This window comes from Musca domestica, unplaced genomic scaffold (assembly GCF_030504385.1).
Source record: "Musca domestica strain aabys unplaced genomic scaffold, Musca_domestica.polishedcontigs.V.1.1 22, whole genome shotgun sequence".
Taxonomy (NCBI): Eukaryota; Metazoa; Arthropoda; class Insecta; order Diptera; family Muscidae; genus Musca; species Musca domestica.
The window spans coordinates 2,011,452-2,032,787 of NW_026712262.1; the positions used below are offsets into that span (position 1 = coordinate 2,011,452).

Here is a 21,336-nt window from a genome sequence, read left to right on the forward strand (position 1 = left end):
GAGGATTTTGTAACTATTCTTGGGCGGCGCGTGCTGAGTGCGTTGGTGCTGAGTCCTGTTGGAATGTCCAAAATGTTCGCGTGCCCAAGGTTTTAATACACCCTCCAGAATATTTTCGCTACAATATTCGGTATTTATTCTGATGTCACGGTCGATTAATACGAGCGGAGGGAGACCATTGGCTGTTATGGCGGCCCACACCATCACCATGGCCGGCGCTTGAGTTATGGTGGCCAACCGAAGGTACACATTTTCAGCTGACCTCTTTGGCAAGTAAACACGATCATTTTGTTTGTCTACAAACGGTTGGACAAGGAATGTTTTCTCATCGGAGACGGATAAAACCAAATTTTTCAGTTCACCATTTTCGGTCAAGCGAAACAACTCTTTAGCTCTTTTGAGTCTATTTTTATTCTGTTGCGGTGTATGTTCCTGCACTTTTTGGAATTTTAATGGCTTTACCGCGAGATAATTTTTCAATATTTGTGGAATGGAATATTCTGATATGTTCAGCTCACGAGCCATTTTTCGGCCACTGCGACGCGGGTTTCGATCAAGTCGATTGTTTACTTTTCAAACCATTTCCACTGTTGCTGTTTTCTTCCGTCCATTTCCTTGACGTCGGGCTACGCTACCAGTATCACGGTAACGAGCGATGGTACGAAACACAAAGATTTATTCACATTTAAATGCTGGGGTGCTCTAACGATAGCCACTTGTGGCTTTCCAGCCAAATATAAAGAAATCACATTATCACGCTTGAATTCCATCACGAATAACTTTTTTTCTGTAATTCTCAACAAAATGCTTTTGTACGCTTGTAAACAATATAATGAGCTGTCACTGGAATAATCGGACGAGTGGCTTAGAAATGACAGCAGTCTGAAGTTGGTTGCAGTTTTTTTTTTTATCCCACCCTGTATGTAGAATTTATTTTCGTATGTACTAACATCCACATTCCCTACCATAAACATTTATCTATATCCCAAACGAAGCGCTAATCAACATGTTGTAGACCGCAAAGTTACACAGATACAGTCATTGTCCTCTTTTAAACTAAACCACATAAATGAGCAATGTAGGGTACCTTTTAACAAACAAAAACATATAAGTATGTAGGTATCTATATTTCATAATAGAATTTAATGCAGTAAACAGCAAAAGCTTATAAAATGGCGCAGTAGATTTTTGATTTGCCTTGTTTGTTTGTTTGCTTGCTTTTTTTTTCTAAACAACAACGACAACAAATTAATTGTTCTGTTTCAAATTTTGGTCAAGATTTCAGTGTGTCTATATCGGCTACTATTTCTAATACAATTTGTAAAGTGTGAGATAGATATTTCTCTTCAAAATTAAAATTGAATTTCTATCTCTTTTTCTTTTGGTGCGTTATATTTTGTATTCTCTTTCGTTTATGTTTGACCGTGTTTTGGAGGTGTTTACCGTTTTTGGATACACATCAACAATATAGAAGACAATATACAGGTGCACTTTTCAAGTTTTGTTTTTATTTATGCGAAAAAACCAGTTGGTAGCAGCCGAACTTATTTTTGTTGGTTGGTTCTTTTTGTTTTTTTTTTATTTACTTCTATTTTTGCTTTGTTCGTTGTTTACTGTCAATTTAGTACAACTTTAAAAGGCCATACAATGCAGGCAGAAGAAAACCACTAAACGTACGATCGTTTAAGACACCAGCACCACGAACCTATACCACTGCTAGTAGTTTACTGACCGAGATAAATATACTGATATGAACAAACATATGTATGTAGACGCGTATGTGGGTATTATCCGAGTATAGCAAAAATTAAGAATGTTTTCAATTGATAACAGCCATTACTTCAATTGTAACGGGGACCTATGTTATCTATGTGTTGCGGTATTTAAGCACAGTAGTTGAAGTCAAATATTAAAGGTATATAAGTTTGGAGTACAATCAGCTATTAAAATGGGCTGTAAGTACGGCTCGGTTGGTAAAAATACACACAAACACACCAATCTTTCAAATACAATTAAAAAAAACCTTTCCCATATTCACAAGGCGATGTTGCACCCATTCAGGAACCTTTCCCATATTCACAAGGCGATGTTGCAACCATTGAAGACCCGAAAATTCAGAACATTTCCAATTCAGTTAAAAATCTCAAAAACATAAAATTGACCGTTACTACTATATTGAAAACAGATATTTTGCCCATTGGAATTCAAACATGTCAAATTCAGTTATACGACTAAGATCTTCAAAAATTGTCATTGATACACGAAACATTTATTTGGTCCAAGGACGAACCCTATTCAAATTGGAGATAATCGGTCAAAAATTAGATATAGCTCCCATATACAAGTTGAGATGAAAAATTGCAACAAAGTCAAACGCCACAATTTTTTTTATATATTTTTTAATTTTATTGAATGAAAGTAAAAAATGTCGGAAATAGCATCAAATTTTAGAATAAGTTTAGATTTGTTCGAATTGGTCATCTTTGGCACGAATTATGGTCTCCAAATGGACAATGAAACCGTCACACGCTGCCCGAATGTTGCTCTGCGGTATTTTGACCCATTCCCGGCGAAGCGCTTGTTTGAGGTGATCGACTCTTTGGTATTTTTTGTGCCAACCTTGCTTTCCGAACGAATTGGTATACAGAGATTTTTGTGACCATTGTGCCCTGGAAATGAAGCGAGGAACCTAATTTTGTAACCATTCTTGTGTGGCGCTTGCTGAGTCCTGTTGGAATGTACAAGGTCTGCGGCCAAATTGATTGCGTGCCCAAGGTTTTAATACACCCTCCAGAATATTTTCGCCACGGTCGACTAATAAGAGCGGATGGCGACCATTGGCTGTTATGGCTTCCATGGGACATGGAACCTTTTTTTCTGGAAAATTCTCACCACTGTCATTGGAATAATTTTAACAGCTGTCGACGAGTGGCTTGGAAATGACAGCAGTCTGAAGTTGGTTGCAGGTTTTTCATCTCACCCTGTATATGTTCGCCCGATTTGCCTTTTATTGTGCACCAAATGTTTAATATTAGCCCAAATAGGATGGAATTTGGCACGTGTAAATCAGTTCGGTTATAGCTATAGCTCCCATATATATGTTTTATTCGATTTGGGGTTTAAAGTCCGTCACAAGCGTTATATGCATTACACGCCAGATACCAGATACTGATCTGAAATAAGTGTATCAAATTTTGTCAAAATCGGTTCAGATTTGGACATTGCTGCCATATATATCTTCAACCGATTTCGGGTTAATTGCGCACCAAATAGCTAAAATGATCTGAGTTTTGGCATATCCGACCGCATTCAGTCTACAAATAAGTACATTAAATTTGGTGAAAATCGGTTCAGATACAGCTATTGATCCCATAGTATTTGGTGTTTAAGTCCCTCACCAATGGTACCAAATATCGGTACCAGAAATACTTCTGCCAAATTTAGTCAAGATCGATTCAGATTTGGATATAGCTCCCATATATGCATTCAACCGATTCGGTTTAATGTACAAAATATCAGTCCAAAAGTTCTGAATTTTGGTACATCCGACCGAATCCATTCTAGAAGCAAGAACATCGAATTCGAAGAAAATCGGTTCAGATATAGCTATAGATCCCTCATATTCGTAATATGCAGTCGACAACGATCATATTTGGTACCAGACATACCACTCTATAGCAATGCTATTTGGTATAAAAGATTAAAATGTCTCCGTCAATTTTAGTTGGATTGGATATGCCTCTCATTTATTAGTTCCCTCTGAAACCAAACTATAACTACTCTAAAGCCAAATGCTGGTAGGTGGTATGATCTACTTCAAATAAATATTTTTGTTACGGGAGCTCTACTAAATATGCATAGTGGTGCGACTTTTGACTTTTCCTTACTGGTTAATATGAACAAAGCGCCAGGTCAATTTACGATGTGAATAAGTATATGGAATAATTGGCCATTACTTGGAGGTGTTATCGAAGGAATGATCATTCAAATTTTAATTTCCTCTGCATTACCAGGGTCCAAATGTTCGATTGCAAGTGTATGCAACGGAATTACAGATATACGAATATTAAGACCATAATGACACGAAAGGCACGAATAATATATATGTATCTGCATATATATATATATATATATATATATATATATTTTATTGATTTGTTTTCGAGGTTTTTTATTCAAAAGTTTTACTTTTTAGTCAAGTGTTGTATTCTACATTATTTTGTTTTGTTCATTCGATGCGTGTGTATATTTGTGTGTTCGTGTCAACACATATAAATGAGATAACAATTTATGTACTAGGTGTTTAAGAAAAATTAAAAACAATAGACAAAATTTTGACTAAAAATACAAATACGTGTTGATCAAGGCAAACAATTTATGTTTTAATTCGTCGATCTGTTTTTTTTGCACTTGCTATCATAATGGGTATAAATTAAATAATTTAAAGCAGGGGAAAAATAAAAGATCACCAACACCAACGACAAAACAAATCCATGTATGTAAACAAAATAATAAAATGTTTGCACATTCATCACTTTTCTCCCCCTGATCCAAGGGGGCGGGTAAATGAATTAAAAAGTTTTTTCTTTATTCTCACAGATGAGTATTAATTTTAAGTTATTCGTTATCAATAAAAAAATTATTCGTAAAAATATATTGTTATATTTAAATTTGTGTATTTATCTATTGACACACATACTTAAGTTATTTTTAATAATTTCTATTTTTATACACACTTACTACTTTTTACGCACTTATTTCTTGATATTTTGTCTTCATTTGAATTAATAACTTGCTTCAGTTGTTTTGTTGATTGTTTTTGGTGGTTATCGTAGCGAAAAATAGCCAGCCAGTGACAAACAGAAATAAAGGAATCCAAATAAAAATAACAATAAGAAACGGCAATCATCTGTGAAAAGTCAACGTCAACAAAATGAGGCAGAGATGGAAATGTGAAATCTACCTTATAACATTCTCTTGTGAACATCGTTATGTCAAAAATTTAAAAAAAAAATAATAATTTTTAAATGTTTTATTATGTGACGACATTCGAAAATTGTTGTCAACAATTTTAACGAGTTTAAATTATATTTTATTAAAAAAATAATTTGTGCCAGTAGCTATGTTGTTGCAGCTAACTATATTATTTCATAATGAAAATAAATATCTAGACCAGGGGCTGGATTCTTGTTCTATGAAAATATGAAATGACAAATATTTCCTTTATAATTTTTTTCATTTGACATTTTTCTCCTTTATAGAAGTTTTCATTTCACATTTTCATAGCACAAGAATTAAGGCCCAGAGACTCAATTTTTGTTCTATGAAAATGTGAAATGAAAACTTTTATAAAGGAAGGAAATGTCAAATGAAAAAAATTATAAAGTAAATATTTTTTCCTTTTATATTTTCATACAAAAAGAATCCATCCCCTGGGGCTGAATTGAGACCCCAGGGGATCGATTCTCTAACTCATTTTTTGAGCTACAGACAAAAATCGGAAATTTTGGGTTTAAAAATTTTGATATAAAAAAAAGTTAAATTTGACAAGATTGGTATCTATCGGTAGGTCCTAGATACTACTTCGATTTTGTCGCTAAATTACCGACAAATTTCGTTAGTTACCGAAATTATGAGCATTTTTCCACTTCAGAATTTACCATAACATCGGTCATAACCGCCTTCTTCAGACGAAAGGGATTTCACATACGTGCCTTTAATTACAGCACTTCATAGAAAATTATAATACGTTATGACTATGACAATATTCTGGAAAGACAAGACAGTTATTTAAAAATTCTTTGTTCTTTGATGAACATACATTCTGCAATTGCCACGCATTTATTATTGTTAAGAAATAACTTTGACACCGATTACGAGGAATATTTGAAAAAGCTCAAAAGTTGAATTATATTGAAAAGTGCTGGCTTGTTTGTTCGGGATACCATAGTATTTTGTTGTTGCATAATGACCAGGCTTAATCCCTTTATTATTGTTTTTATAAAAACAACGTTTGTTTATTAGTGGAATTATAGATGTCACTCATTACTGGAAAAACTACAAACTAAAATGTGGACAAAAGCAATGAAGAGCTCATTAATCTATAGGAAGATATGTATCTGAAAATTACTTACAATCGCAGAAATTCTGGTGCTCGGTTATTGGGAAGTATGTTTGCCTGTCTCATGAAGCAATAAAAATCCTTGACCCCTTTTTTGCCACTTATTTTTAGGGACGGTGACAAATTTTTAATAGGTATTAGACTTATTAGGTTCATCACACGGCAATGAAGTTAAAGTACTGAAGAAGTAGAAATCACTCGTAGATTTATCGATGTATGCAAATCCTTATAGAGAAATGAATGCGTTTTTGAATTTCGAAAACTGTTAACGGTTGCAAGAACTCCTAAAAGTTAGCAGTGAACGAACTGGCGCATAGAATGGACTGGAATGGGACAAAGGAGAGAAAAAAGCTTACAAAGCCTCAATGCAGCAAAGGCCATAAGAAGTAAGTAATTTTGCACGTAGTACTCATTTTTTCATTTCAGGCTTAACAAATCAAGAGATGGTAGAAATATATGCCTTGCAAAACCCAAATAAAACAAATAAAATATTCCTATTTAAAAATTAAAATTATTTCTACATTTAAAAGATGCAGCTTGGAAGGGAACATATTTTTTAATCCTTTTGTGTCGAAAATCATTTCTGGGTACAACGCTGCTGGTTACACCATCGGCTTCAAAACTTTAAACAACGTACATTTCTTGAAATATCGCAAGTCAAGCCAATTGTAAAACATGCTAGGTATCATGGTAAAATGTCGAAAAGGTAGGATAATTTAGATAAAGTTGCAAGTTAAAGGCAACAACTAGTTTCTTTACAAACAAAACAAATTGTGACATTGATTTTGAATAATTAAACAAAGAACGCAAAAACTGAACGAGAGGTCTATATTTATTTTCAAAATCATATTCTATAGATATCTAGAGATTTATTTCAAAAAAAGGTAAATGTTATCCATACATACTTTGTAATAGGCATTTTGAATACAACTGGATTAGAAAATTGAAAACAATACACAAGAATTGGATTGGTACCTAATTCCTACTTTGATTTCATTGTATCATGTACTAGATACATAGTACAATTCTCAAAAAAAAAATATTTCGATATAAAAAAATGAGATGTAACTACTTCCAACCCTGACCAAACAGATAAACAGGGAAATTGAGAAATGAAATAAATAAAAAGACAGCTGTTCAGTGTGTTTGTGTTAGTAATGATATGCAATAACAAAAATTGTATAATATTTAGAGAGAGAGAGAGAGAAAAAGATCTAAAACATAAACAAACGTTTTACCCACTCCCATGCATGGGTTTTGATAACGGACGAGGGGAAATTTAAAACCAAACAAATAAAAATAAATAAAAACAAATCAGATGATGCGGCCTGAAAATATTGATAAGTTGTATGAAAAAGCATATCTTAGACAAATATAGAGTTGACTTTCCATATTGTTTGTTTACACTATTAAGTGCAAAAAGGGATATCAAGAAATAAAACAAAAGATGCTAATAAAAAACATTGTTTTTTATAAGCATACAGTTATCAAAAAATTACAAACAAAATTTGATATCGTATTACAACCGATCCCTTCACTTTTTAAATGATACATACTTCCTGTTATTATTTTTTCGATCGAACTCAAATTTAACAGGCTGGCTGGCTATCTGTAACTTGTTCTGTATTTATTTACTTAGGGCAAAACTTGAGCTCGTGTTTGCCAGTTCTTAAATTAATACATTGTGAGTTTTTAAAATAACTTTCATTTTCGTATATTTGCGGCCTCCATTGACATACAAATAAGCTGTTATTATTTGTGATAACTACAAGCGAGTTCTTGATAATATTTATAGGCTAAACAGGTTTTATTTTGAATTAAAACAAATTCTTATCAAATTCTCCCATGGGAGTGTCCATGATAATGAATACCACGACAATACAACGAATGCACTGCGGTAAGTTATTGATTAAAAAACACGTCCACAAAAAAGTTGTGATAAAAGGAAGAACTTATTGTAAGTATAAATTGTGCTAGTTTATTTTTTATACCCTCCACCATAGTATGGAGGGTATATTAAATTTGTCATTCCGTCTGTAACACCTCGAAAATACATTTTAGATCCCACAAAGTATATATATTCTTAGTCTAGTCTAGTGATTTAGCGATGTCCGTCCGTCTGTGGAAATCACTCTAGCTTCCGAACGACTTGAAAATTTTACTCAAATGTATATTATGTCTGCAGGACTTTTGGTACTAAAAATGGGCCATGTAGGTCCACGTTTTGGTATAAACCCCATATAACAGTACCTCTCGATTTTCGGTATTTTAATGATTTTAGCTACATTATTCGCCGATTTTTTAAGTTCCACATTTGAATGCAGGTCCATGTCGTCGTATAGACCCTACTATAACAGCTACATTCGATATTTTTAAGATTTTAACAGAATTTTTAACGGATTTTATTGTTTTTGGGAATTTCCAAATTAGTTTTTTACTTGTTCTTTACTACTAAATCAAATTTAGGGCAAAGGCATATGGGCTTAAATTTTTATCAACCCTAGAATGTGTAAGAATGAAATCTTATTTTGTTCCAAGCAAAGTAGAATTTTTATATCCCACATAACAATGGATTGGATTTACAGGTGTTTTAAGCATTTTCATTTTTTGTTTTGTCTCGAAAAATTCAATACATTTATTTTTAATTAACAAACAAATAAAACAAGACTCACTGTTTTCTTATATCTACATTGATGTTCCATCATAATTCCTTGTATGCTTTCAACGTTTTAAGACATTAATAAACGTTTCATGTGGCACATTAATATTAGCAATTTGACGCATTTTCTTTTTGCCCTCAGCTTGTTGGCGTAAAAGTTTCATACGTCGTGTAACGTCACCACCATACTAGAAGAAATATATATAGTTAGAATTTTATTAAAAAAAATCTCCATAAATTAACTCACCAGTTTGGCCGTAACATCTTTGCGATATGCCTTGATTGTTTCTCTAGCCAACACTTTACTTCCCACGCATGCCTGTATGGCTATTTGCACCATTTGTTTTGGTATTGTTTCCTTTAATTTCGTTGCCATGTCACGGCCAATATCCTTGGCTTTACTAACATGCACAATACGACAAAGTTCCTCTACAGGTCTGCCATTTAAGTGAATATCCAATCGAACTAAATTAGTTAAATGATAGCCGTAATCTTCATAATTAAAACTGGCGTAGCCCGAACTAATGGACTTAAGGCGATCATTAAAGTCTAGAATTATTTCACTTAAAGGCAGTACATAATTCATAAGGATACGGTCATTATCTATGTTAATAGAACTCTCTTGGACACCTCGACGTTCCACACATAAACTAATTATTTGTCCCACATATTCTGTTGGTGTGATAATTGTGCCTTTCACCAAGGGTTCATAGTATTCTTTAATGTTAATCGGCTCGGGGAAAAGAGCTGCATTGGATATTTCCATAGTATCTGTGCCCATTTGTTTAATCATTTTTGGATTTTTCAGCACAATGCGATATGTTACAGAGGGCGCTGTTATAATTGGTTCAGCTCCGAATTCTTGTTCCAGACGTTGGCAGAAAACCTCCATATGTAGAAGGCCCAAAAAACCCAAACGCCAACCTTGACCCAATGCAGGACTAGAGTCGACTTTCATTGTTACAGCAGAATCGTTCAATATCAGCTTGTCAATGGCACTGCGAAGGGCCACATGTTTCGACTGATCAGATGGAAACACTCCAGCGTAAACCATAGGCTGTTGTGGCTTAAAACTACCCACCGGTTCACATGGTTCATTTTTCAGATGGAATGTATCACCTATAATGGATTCTTTACTATTGCGCATATTTACTGCAATTAAGCCAACTTGACCGGCAGATCTGAAAAAGAAATTAGTACAGAATGTTATTAACCGAAAGGAATTAACAAAGCTGAGATATTTAAAAAACAGAAGTCATGTTTTCAGAGTCTGAATCATAAGCTAAAATAGAAATTATAATTGCTTAATTTGCTTAAACCTTTTCAGACTTTGGTTCTATCGAAGAGAAAAGGCAAGTTATGTAGTTTGTCGCTTGAAAGGTATCGATCAAGGTGAATTAAAGTTCCTTGAGGTTACCGCTCTATAATTAACTGGTGATCGACTATCACCAAGCTGGTTTCTATATATATTATATTTGTGGAATCAGACCAGTCATCACTCCAAACGTCTTAACATACTCTTTTCATAACTGCAGCAGATTAATATGAACCACTGCACCTCTATTTTAATATAAAGAATTTATGTCATTATTTACGCTGCTCAATTTCCGTTTACAATTAAGTAATTATTTGGTAATTAAGCACAGAATACAATATCGCACATTAGCCACCGAATTCACTTTATCTGAAAACTATAATATCTCAGATCACGAAACTGTAAAATTTAATTTTTGAATTAATACAACTAATAGTTTAAAATACTTACATACACTTGACTTCAGTTTCTGCTGGCCTCAATATGGAAATGCTTTTTACGGGATATACTTTTTTCGTTGAGTATAGCTGTACATCTTGACCCACTTCTAACTTGCCATTTAATAGGTATATTAGGTTTAAGGCCCCACGATAACGATCGAACCAACTATCAAACAACAATGCACGGAAAGGGGAATTACGAGAAACTTTTGGTGGGGGTACAACTTCAATGACCCTATTCAGTACCTCGGGAACGCCTATTCCTAATTTTGCTGAAATCTACAAATAATTTCTTTCAAAAGCTTTACTTAAGATTCCATTAAAATGTTAAAATATTCTCACCTTTAAAACCCTTTCCGGATCTATGCTAAAAAGATTCTTTAAATCTTTGCATACTTTTTCAGGAGCTGCATGTTTTATGTCAATTTTATTCAATACCGGCACTACAGCTAAGTTACGTGTTCTAGCCAATTGATAATTAGCCACTGTTTGGGCCTGAACACCATGGCAGGCATCAACCAACAAAATAACACCATCACAGGCAGCCAAGGAGCGCGAAACTTCATTTGAAAAATCCACATGACCCGGTGTATCGATTAGATTCAATAGATATGTTTCATTTTTGTATCTATGAAATATGGATACGGTTTGGGCTTTTACTGTGATACCACGTTCCTTTTCGACTTGTAGACTATCCAGAACTTGACTACCGGAATTGGCTTTTATTGCTCCGGTCAATTCAAGTATACGATCAGCAAGTGTACTCTTACCATGATCTACATGGGCAATTATGCTGAAGTTACGTATCCGATCGACAGGTATATCGGCAAAATTATTAATCAAATCATTTTCATTATTCGAGTCCTTGACAGCAGGGCTAGAAGTGGATGATAGTAGACGCAGGTGTGTTGATAGTTGAAGACTGAAAAAATAAAATTTCTTTATATTTGGTACATTAACTTTAATTATTGGCTTACCTTAGAAAGCAATTATTATTTTTCAATTTCCATAGCGAAATACTAAACGATTTTAACATTTTCCTAATTTACTAACTTAACTATTACATCAACAACCAAACACCGGCTGTCAGCTGGTAAGCACGTTCGTTCATAACATGCAAGGCAGATATATTAGGTAGTCGCATCGTCACAGCTGATGGCACCATAAAATGTAATGTTAAATTCGCCCTAAATGAATGCCAAGGTGGCAAAGTAAGCCCACCTGTACTCTTAACTTGTTGTGGAAATACAGATTTTTATTGAAAAATAGAATATAAATACTTCTCTCTTGATCAAAATATTCTTATACAATGTAGTATTTGTGTTATATTTCTTTGTGTTTTCTTTCTTTTTGACGAATTCCGAACAGAAAAGAAAGAAAATAATTAATTTGCCTCCTGTGTGACTTTATTAAATTGGCTTTGGTAAATGTATAACGCGAATTGCTACATCAAAGTAAGTTTTTTTTGGTAAGACAAAAAAAATTGATTTAGATGCGTCTCCTTGGCGCTTCTGGCGGTACAGTAAATTGTCCAACCAAGGAAAACAACAAAGGAAAAATATGATTGAAATGTCCACGGTCTGCCGCCAAAATGTTTGCGTGCCCAAGGAATAATTTCGGGATAATATTCGGCATTTATTCTGATGCCACGGTCGATTGATACGAGCGGAGAGCGACCATCGGCTGTTATGGCGGCCCACACCATCACCATGGCCGCCGCTTGAGTTCTGGAAGTTCCGAAGGTGCACATTTTCAGCTGACCTCTTTGGCAAGTAAATACGATCATTTAGTTTGCTTACAAGCTGCTGGAAAATGAATGTTTTCTCATCGGAGAAAACCAAATTTGGCAGTTCACCACTTTTGGCCAAACGAAGCAACTCTTTAGCTCTTTTGAGTCTATTTTCTTTATGCTGCGGTGTAAGTTTTTGCACTTTTTGGAATTTCAATGGCCTTACCCCGAGCTCATTTTTCAATATTTGCCGAATAGAAAATTGCGATATGTTTAGCTAACGAGCCATTTTTCGGCCACAGCGACGCGGGTTTCGATCAAGTCGCTTCTTTACTTTTCGAATAATTTCTGCTGGTGCTGCTGTTTTCATCCGTCCACTTCCACGTCACGGTAACAAGCGATGGTACGAAACACAAAAGATTTATCCATTTGTGGTTTTCCAGCCAAATAACAAAAAATCATACTATCGCGCTTGAACTCCATCATGAATAACTTTTTTTCTGAAAAATTTCCACCAAAATGCTTTTGTACGCTAGTAAACAATATAATGAGCGGTCACTGTAATAATTTTAACAGCTGTTGGACGAGTGGCTTAGAAATGACAGCAGTCTGAAGTTGGTTGTAGTTTTTTCAGCTCACCCTGTAATTCGTAATAGCCTCTGAATGAGATTTTATGAGAAAACTTAAAAATCAACTTATTTTTGCAGAAACTTTTGAATATGTTCGACATTTCATTGTTAGCAAGTGCGATGCACCCACCTGTATCATTCTACATTCATTTAGGGCGAATTCAATATGTTTTGACATTTGATGGTGGAATCAGCTGGGATAATCTGACTACTACCAAATATATCTGCCTTGCAACATTCGTTCAGAGGCATTTTTTGCATTTTGTTTATATAAAACTCAAAAATTATCAATTAAAATTTGTAAAAATGCGTTTAACCCTTATCCAATTGTTTAAAGATACCGTTCCCGGTCATATCTTTCGTGGTAAACGTCGCTTGGTAAAACCCGTTAGCAAGCGGGCCATGGAAACGTTACGACGTGAATACGAACGTCAGGAACAAATTATGTTGTACTTGAGGCACCCATATTTGTCTGTGGTACGTATGCTGGAAGTTTGTATAACCTTTTGACAGCCTATTAATGCATTGTTATTTGAAGGAGGAATCTGAGGGACACGTTAAGGATCTAAAGAAATCAGAGGCTAAAATTGCCATGTGGAATGATGCACAAACTGCAAAGAAACTCAAACCACATGTAACCATTGAGGAACGTTTGAGTCATCTCAAAGTAAAGGAAGCTTGGGACTAGGTTATATAAATATCCGTTGTAGTGTTTTTGTTAATAAAATAAGTTGCAATAAATGTTAATGAAAAGTTCAATTTTAGTAATGTATTGACATCGGGAATGAAATACTCTCACATGTTCTGACCATAATCTTATCCCTTTCACCTGTCAGCGAGGGTGGAGATACGTTTATAAATAAACAAGCTTTAATCTGTTTCTCAAATGACTATCGGCAACTTTATTTGCTCACACTCCCCCCATAAACTATGAAGGAAAACGAAATAGTTAAACAATACCTAATATAGTTTTCTTTTATTTTTTGTACAACAAAAACATATGTCATTTGTTTAACAACTTTTACAAATGGCCACATGAGGCTTTTTTAAAATGCTTATTGTCTCACTTAAATATCTAATAACCATTCAATGGGCCAAAGCTTTATTTCCATTAGCCGCTGCATCGTCTTCTTTAACATAGTAACGATCCAAATAATGAATAATTTCGAAGCCAACCTCAATCATAATCAATATGATTATCATCCACTCCAATCGTGTGTTGTGCGCTTCATTCAAATTGTGCGATATTAGTTCGGCCAGTTCAACACAGTGGTTGATTTTTTCATTCATAACTTTCGTTCTTCGAGATATTGAGAAATAGTTGCATATCTGCAAATACAAAGTCTCCAATTCCTCACGATCCCAATAGAAGTCAGGAGTGTCAAGAAGATCCGATGATAAGTTAATAACATGACGCAAGGCCAACAGTTCGCCTGTTTTCCTTAAGACTTCTGCCCGCGAAATTCTTATACGTCTACCTTTTTTCATGTCATTTGTTATAAATTCCATTGAGTCGATGTATCTGTCCAATGTTGCCTCCCAAATACCCAATTTGACAGATGTAGCCAAGGCATTGGAAAAGGTATATTTAGAGAAAAAGTTTTCCTCTCCGGACGTAAGGAAGAATTTTCCACTTTGAAAGAAAGCTTTGGCAGGTTCTACATCACTTGACGACACAATATCACCCTCCACATCGATGGCTGAGGGTGGTATATAGGTGTAGGGCATAACTTCACTTTCGCTGCGCACCAAGGGCCGTAAGTATGCCTCTTTTTCAAACGATCTCAAGAAGGATAAAATATTGTTAGTCTCAATGTCATTGAAATTCCACATTACCACTGAACCTTCGCGAAAGAAGAAAATATCGCGATCTTCTTCACCCACTTGATACTTGGCGGTAACGTATAGAACATCCTGTTCCAAACCCAAATTATCTGTTGAAAAGAATTTCTTGGCATCGTAGAGTTCCTGTAATTTCAATGCCTCCATGAGGTTTTCCAAGTCGTACTCTTCAGCCGTGGAAAAGGCAGCAACATTAAAATAACCCAAAGCGGCTAAATCAGCTTTACCGGCACGTTTTTTGCGTTTGTTCACCTGACTTAAGGGAACTGTTTTTGATGTTGTTTGTGAAGGGTTTGTAGTGGCAGCCTTGTGTGCTCCACGCTGAGGTGTTGATAACGCTCTTGCTTCCAAATCTTGTAGTTTGATCTCTAAGTTTGTGGTTTTCACTGGAAATTGCTGATGCAATGGCGATAATTTTGGTGTTAACTTTGTGGAATATTTCTTTGTTGTCTGGAACACGGTGAAGACAGCGCAATGCTGTCTAACAATAAGTCTTGCAAAATTCATAACTGTTTTATTTATGTTTTCATTACTATTAGTAAAAACAATATTTTCTCGTGGGAAGTGTGTTATGTGTGTGGATGACCCTTTCCAATTGACAAAGCCCGCGTAAAAGAAAGTAACGCCGTAAAAAAGCTAAAATATGGGAATCAAAACAAACAGGCCGATAATCGAAATCGATTTAATGAAATTAAAACGTACGTAACGTGATGTGTAATGGAAATTTTTAACCCTCTAATGATATGTTCTCATTGCAAATTCCCATTTTTAAATTTGTTATTTGTTGATTTTTATAGGAATTTGTATGAAATTACATGAAAGCATGGTACAATGAATTCAAGGTAGGGCAGAACTACCATATGATTTCAATTTTTTTATTTTTCTGGCTCAATATGTCAACTTCATTTGTTTATGTGTGCGTATTCTTTTCAATAATAAAAAAATTTTTAGAAAATATTCAAATTCGGGTGTTTTCAAAATGCTTATTACAACATATGCATCGACAAAATCTACAGTTTTTGTCGCGAAATAAACCATAAGAGATATATAGAATATGATTTTGAAAAGAAAATTTGAACTATCATTCAGATTTCGAGGTTTTAAATTATTTATTCAAAATCAATGCAACAAGTTGTTTGCTTTTTTATTGTTTTGATAGTAATTCTGACATTACAAGCCAAACAGGTAGACCTCTATACTTGCAATTTTTTCAAAGTTGACCTACCTTCTCTTCATTGTATCATGCATGAAAGTATTAATTATGGAATTAATAATAATGGAAGAAATTATTGTTTTTCCTCCAAAGATTTGTTTTATCTTTTATTTAACAATTTTCATTCATGTTTTGAACTTTTTGTATAAATGTTGAAATTTTGAAAATACTGCTTCTTTTGTTTCCAATTCTCTTTCAAAATTCCAACTCGTGGACAAAAAACATACTTCGGATGAGAGAGAAAACAAAATTTACTCTCGTTTGGATGCGCATACGCCATTCAACATTATAAGGCATGTCACAAAATCGAAATGGTTTGAATTTCGTAGTTCAAAATCGTTCATTTTTGTTAAAGCTTCTTCAGATTTCGTACGATTTGGTGAACTACGATTTTAGTTTAAATATGGCAACAATATATATTCAATATAGTAACATTAGGGGAATGGATGAACAAAAAAACATTGTAGAAGTGTAAATATTCTGCTCAAGAGAATTTTTTTGTGCAAAAAGAAACATTACAATTGATTCCTCAATTTTACTGAGCACGTATTTGTTAAAAGGACCACCACCAGTTTTTTGCATTTTTCCACCCATTGCAATCTTTGGTGTGTGGTCCCGAGGAATTTTATTTTTCGGTGAGCTGAGACCAACTTGTTTCGGCAACCTCTCGACAGTCCTCGCTACCTTTCTTGTGCCGAATTCCGAATATTTTAAAATATTAAAATATTAAAGTAAATACGAAAGTAAAACCAATTTCCTACCGAATTCATTCTTGTGATTTTCAGTATTCTTGAAAATTTTTGAAAAAGGGAATTGTTTTACTATGAATTACGAATCGTGCCGTATGAACGGGTTAATTCGTGTACCTAATTTTGAGAGCGAACAACGTGATTGAAATTGCAATGAGAACATAGCATAAGTCGAACAATCGACTATTAATAGTCGAGTACTCGATTTTTACCCAAGTCCATAGTCGAGTTTGATAGCATTTGGAAAAACGATAGTAGCAGCTAGTTCCGCGCTCTTTAGTGAAGATGTTCAATTTTCTCATGTCTCATTCGTAAACAGCAGAGTACCCCGAGTCTTTGCTTTCTGTTTATTTTTTATCAGGTATTCCTTTGTGGCCTTCATATTCGTTTCGTTGGGACGTTTTTCATTTTTGTTTCCAACGCTCGCAACGAACTAGTTCCGGGCTCTTTTAGTGAAGATGTTCAATTTTCTCATGTCTCATTCGTAAACAACAGAGTACCCCGAGTCTTTGCTTTCTGTTTATTTTTTATCAGGTATTCCTTTGTGGCCTTCATATTCGTTTCGTTGGGACGTTTTTCATTTTTGTTTCCAACGCTCGCAACGAACTAGTTCCGGGCTCTTTTAGTGAAGATGTTCAATTTTCTCATGTCTCATTCGTAAACAACAGAGTACCCGTGCGTTATGCATTACACTCATTCGTAAACAACAGAGTACCCCGAGTCTTTGCTTTCTGTTTATTTTTTATCAAGTATTGCTTTTTGGCCTTTATATTTGCTTGTACTGTATAGTACAAATTTTCGAAACTAGTCTACTGTATAGAACAATTTAGAACGAACGAATAATTAATCCGTCGCTTAATGGATTTCCTAAAGAGTGGATTCAAAACTGTGCTTGGTGCCACAGAACCAGGCCAACCGCCGAGTGCTGCAGAAACCGTTGAAAAACTAGTCGACAGAGCATCTTCATCCACACTTTTGGAAGATCGACGAGATGCTTGTCGTGCCCTTAAGGCTCTTTCGAGAAAATATCGCATTGAAGTTGGCGCTCAGGGCATGCCCGCTCTGATACAAGTTCTTCAAAATGACTGCCAAGACTGTGAAATTATCTCTTATGCCTTGGACACTTTGTGCAATATTGTGGCAACAGAAGAATTTGATGAAGAGGCCGACAATCCCACAGTCTCAGTTAATGTGGGAGAACAATTTACGGAAATGTTCATAAAAAATCCAGAACATGTTTCCTGTGTTATGAACTATTTAGAGGAGTATGACTTTCGAGTACGCCGGGCAGCAATACAATTGCTGACCACACTGATACAGAATAAAACTCGTGATTTACAAGAGCACATATTGGTGAGTCCAATGGGTGTATCAAAACTAATGGATCTATTGTCCGATAGCCGTGAGGTTATACGTAACGATGCCCTCTTGCTGTTGATACAATTGAACAAAGGGAATTCCAATATTCAGAAAATTGTGGCTTTCGAAAATGCATTCGACAAGATTTTCGATATCATACGAGACGAAGGCTGTGCCGATGGTGGCATTGTGGTGGAAGACTGTTTGATATTGCTGTTAAATCTCCTGAAGAACAATTCCAGTAATCAGCAATTCTTCAAGGAAGGTTCTTATATTCAGCGACTGGCTCCAATGTTCGAGTTGTCTGGCAGGGAAGGAGAAGAACAAGGATGGGCTCCGCAAAAAATGTCAAATGTTCATTGCATGTTGCAGGTGGTGAGGTCATTGGTCACCCCCAGCAATCAGCAACAGGTAGTGTCATCATGCCAAAAAGCCATGTCTAAACTTTTGGAAGCCCTTTGTGAGATACTAATGGGCAGTGGTGTACCAGCCGATATATTGACAGAAACAATTAATGCCGTGGCAGAAGTTGCACGAGGCGATCCTGACAATCAGGAATTGTTGAGCAAAGTAATGGCCCCAAGTACGCCCCCTAGGCCTGTGATTGTTGTACTGCTTATGTCAATGATAAATGAGAAGCAAATGTTGGCATTACGTTGCTCTGTACTCTATTCATTCCAGTGTTATTTATACCGCAATCCTGCAGGTCAACAGGCAGTAGTCTCAACATTATTACCATCATCAGCTGCCGATGTCTCAAACCTCTCCACTGGTCAATTGCTGTGTACAGGACTATTTTCCACGGATTCATTGGCCAATTGGTTTTCGTCGGTGGCCCTAATGCATACCTTGGTGGATAATACCAGTCAAAAGGAAGAATTGCTGCGAGTGCTGCTGGCCACATCTGCTGGTGGACATAAGCCCATAACACTACTGGAACAGTGTACCAATCTATTGCAACAGGAATCGTATAAACTTCAAAGTAAAGTTGGTCTGCTCATGCTGTTGAGCATGTGGGTGGCTCATTGTCCAACCGCGGTAAAAACTTTGCTCCAGACCCAAGGCACCATGGGTTATTTGACGGCCCAAATTAGTGGGAACGAACATGATGAAAATGAATATTTGGTGCAAGGTCTATGCGCTTTTCTAATGGGTCTTTGCATACAATTCAATGACAATTCCTTAGCTGGACAAAAACGTGATGACATATGTCAGCTAATTATCAAGCGAATTGGGCAGGAAAATTTCTGCAATAAACTTAACGAAGTCTCCAGGCACGAGGCTTATAGCAGAGCCTGTAAACAACCACAAATAAGGGCAAAGTCGGCCATTGAACTTTTACTGGACTATGAATATTGTAAGCTATTCAAGGGCTTGGAAGCTTTGGTAGTCAAAATGGTAACGGGCTTTGATGTGAATGGCATTGAGTTGACTGAGCTAACATTAAGTTCGGAAGCTTCTGCTTTGGTGGCCCAGTATAAAGGCATTATACGTGGTTTGGACACTCAAATAACATCACTACAAGAAACCGTCAAACAATTGGAATCTAAAAACACCGAACAAGAGAAAAAGTTAACAGAGCTACAATCATTAAATCATCAGCTCACCGACCAAAATACATTGCTGAAGGCCCAGTTAGGAGCCCGAAAAAATAATGACTCCACCTCGACCAATTCTTCAACTCCCAACAATGACAATAATTCCTCACCCACCAACCATGCCACGTTGGAAGCCTTAAATGCAGCCCAGTTTCAAACCAATCTTTATTATACGGAAAATTTGCGCTTGCAACAGGAATTGGAGAACTTACGCAAGTGTTTGCAAGAGACAACGGCCACGGCAAATACTGCAAACGAAAATTATCGAAAACTGCAAAAAGATCAAGAAGACCTTTTGGAGTTACTAACCGATCAAGAAAACAAAATTCAACGCTACGAACAGCAAATGCGGGCAGCCGGTCTACCCGTTGAAGACGAGGAAGAGGCCGAGAATGAAGACAACAGTAATAGCGATGAAAATATAATTTCAAATCCTTCAAGTTCTCTAACAAATTCCATAGAAAATTCAAGTCCCCAACATGCAATAACGCAAAATATTTAAAAGCGTTTGCCATGATCAACGTTGTATATCCTTAAAGGAATCTGGTTCTAAAAGAAAACTTTAGTCGTTTGTCCCGCTCCGAAAATGGTTAGTGCGGGGGTATAACACAAAAGTTTGTTTGTAGCTAACATTGCCAATTTCGTTTTTATTCCAAATACACACACACACACATATAATGATCCATGTTAATGATAAACTATTAAAATTATTCTTTAATTTAAGATACCTGTATGTTAAAATAATGTTATAACTGATTTGTATTTAATTTCTACAAAATATATATGTTTTGCGTAAAAAAACGAGAATGTTTTTTTTTTTAATGGATATGTGGTTTTCTTCTTGACGGTGGGGCTCTTGTATTTTGTATTAGAACATAGAAATAAATATACACCTACACTGATTGGTAAATGTAAAATTCCTTTTGTTAATAGAACTTGTCTTTGAAATTAGCATTTCACTGAGTAAATTTTACGTTTTCTCTGGTTTCAGTGAATAACATTTTTAAAGTAAAATATTTTTTGTTACACAAAAAATTATCGGTTGCGCTATTCCGCAAATTAAATATTCTTGTTTATTATTAGGAAAAATAAAAATTTTGACTGTATTTTATTTTTTTGTAAATTTTAATCGTGGCTTTATTATTGTGCGGTGTACTTTATTTATACCCTACGCCACACTGTGTTATAGGACATTGTTTTTGTGAATTTGTTTGTAACGTGCAGAAGGAAACGACATAGTTCCTTTTGATGATCTTAATAGAATAACATTATGAGTCGATTTATGTATGTCTGTCAGTCAGTCCATGTATTTTTGTAAATAAAGTACACGTCACATTTATTGTCTGATTGAGATGAAAATTTGGCCCAAGGAATTGGTATTGAAATTGGTGAGAATCGTCAAAATTTAGATATAGCTCCCATACATCTTCTGATTTTAATTTTAATGTGCGGCATGTGTGTAATATTTTTCCAAATAGGGTAGATATCGGCACATCCGATTCACCCCAAAAGCAAGTACTTCAAATTTGGTTAGATTCGGTTCAGATATAGCTATAGCTGTCTAACTAAACATACGAAACATATATGTGTATGTTTAGTTAGACACCTTCGTAATATGGTACCAGATAGCAGATACATATCAGAAATGCCTCTGAGATAGCTTCAGATTTGAATATAGCTCC

The 21,336-nt window shown here is 35.3% G+C and overlaps 4 protein-coding genes across 4 annotated transcripts in view; 2 read left to right on the plus strand and 2 right to left on the minus strand.

Annotated features, from left to right (window-relative positions):
• The window catches only part of LOC101892289 (uncharacterized), a 30,379-nt gene extending 18,644 nt beyond the window's left edge, over positions 1-11,735 (minus strand). Inside the window, exons 1-5 of the transcript XR_009342311.1 lie at positions 11,513-11,735; positions 10,878-11,457; positions 10,546-10,814; positions 9,028-9,961; positions 8,794-8,968 (exon numbers count right to left, since the gene is read on the minus strand). The gene's annotated coding sequence lies outside the window, so the exon portion shown is untranslated. The remainder of the gene's footprint in view (positions 1-8,793; positions 8,969-9,027; positions 9,962-10,545; positions 10,815-10,877; positions 11,458-11,512) is intronic.
• Positions 11,736-13,098: 1,363 nt separating this feature from the next.
• On the plus strand, positions 13,099-13,652 carry LOC101891424 (uncharacterized). Its single transcript, XM_005187830.4, has 2 exons — positions 13,099-13,370; positions 13,432-13,652. The coding sequence occupies exons 1-2, from the start codon at positions 13,200-13,202 to the stop codon at positions 13,579-13,581; spliced, it is 321 nt and encodes a 106-aa protein (XP_005187887.1). The 5' UTR covers positions 13,099-13,199; the 3' UTR covers positions 13,582-13,652.
• Positions 13,653-13,878: 226 nt separating this feature from the next.
• LOC101892458 (required for meiotic nuclear division protein 1 homolog) lies at positions 13,879-15,333 on the minus strand. The gene has a single exon (XM_005187836.4). The coding sequence runs from the start codon at positions 15,240-15,242 to the stop codon at positions 13,980-13,982; it is 1,263 nt and encodes a 420-aa protein (XP_005187893.2). The 5' UTR covers positions 15,243-15,333; the 3' UTR covers positions 13,879-13,979.
• Positions 15,334-17,369: 2,036 nt separating this feature from the next.
• Positions 17,370-20,448, plus strand: LOC131802621 (general vesicular transport factor p115-like). Its single transcript, XM_059122990.1, has one exon. It carries the CDS (start codon positions 17,556-17,558, stop codon positions 20,154-20,156), a length of 2,601 nt encoding a protein of 866 aa, XP_058978973.1. The 5' UTR covers positions 17,370-17,555; the 3' UTR covers positions 20,157-20,448.
• Positions 20,449-21,336: the final 888 nt, after the last annotated feature.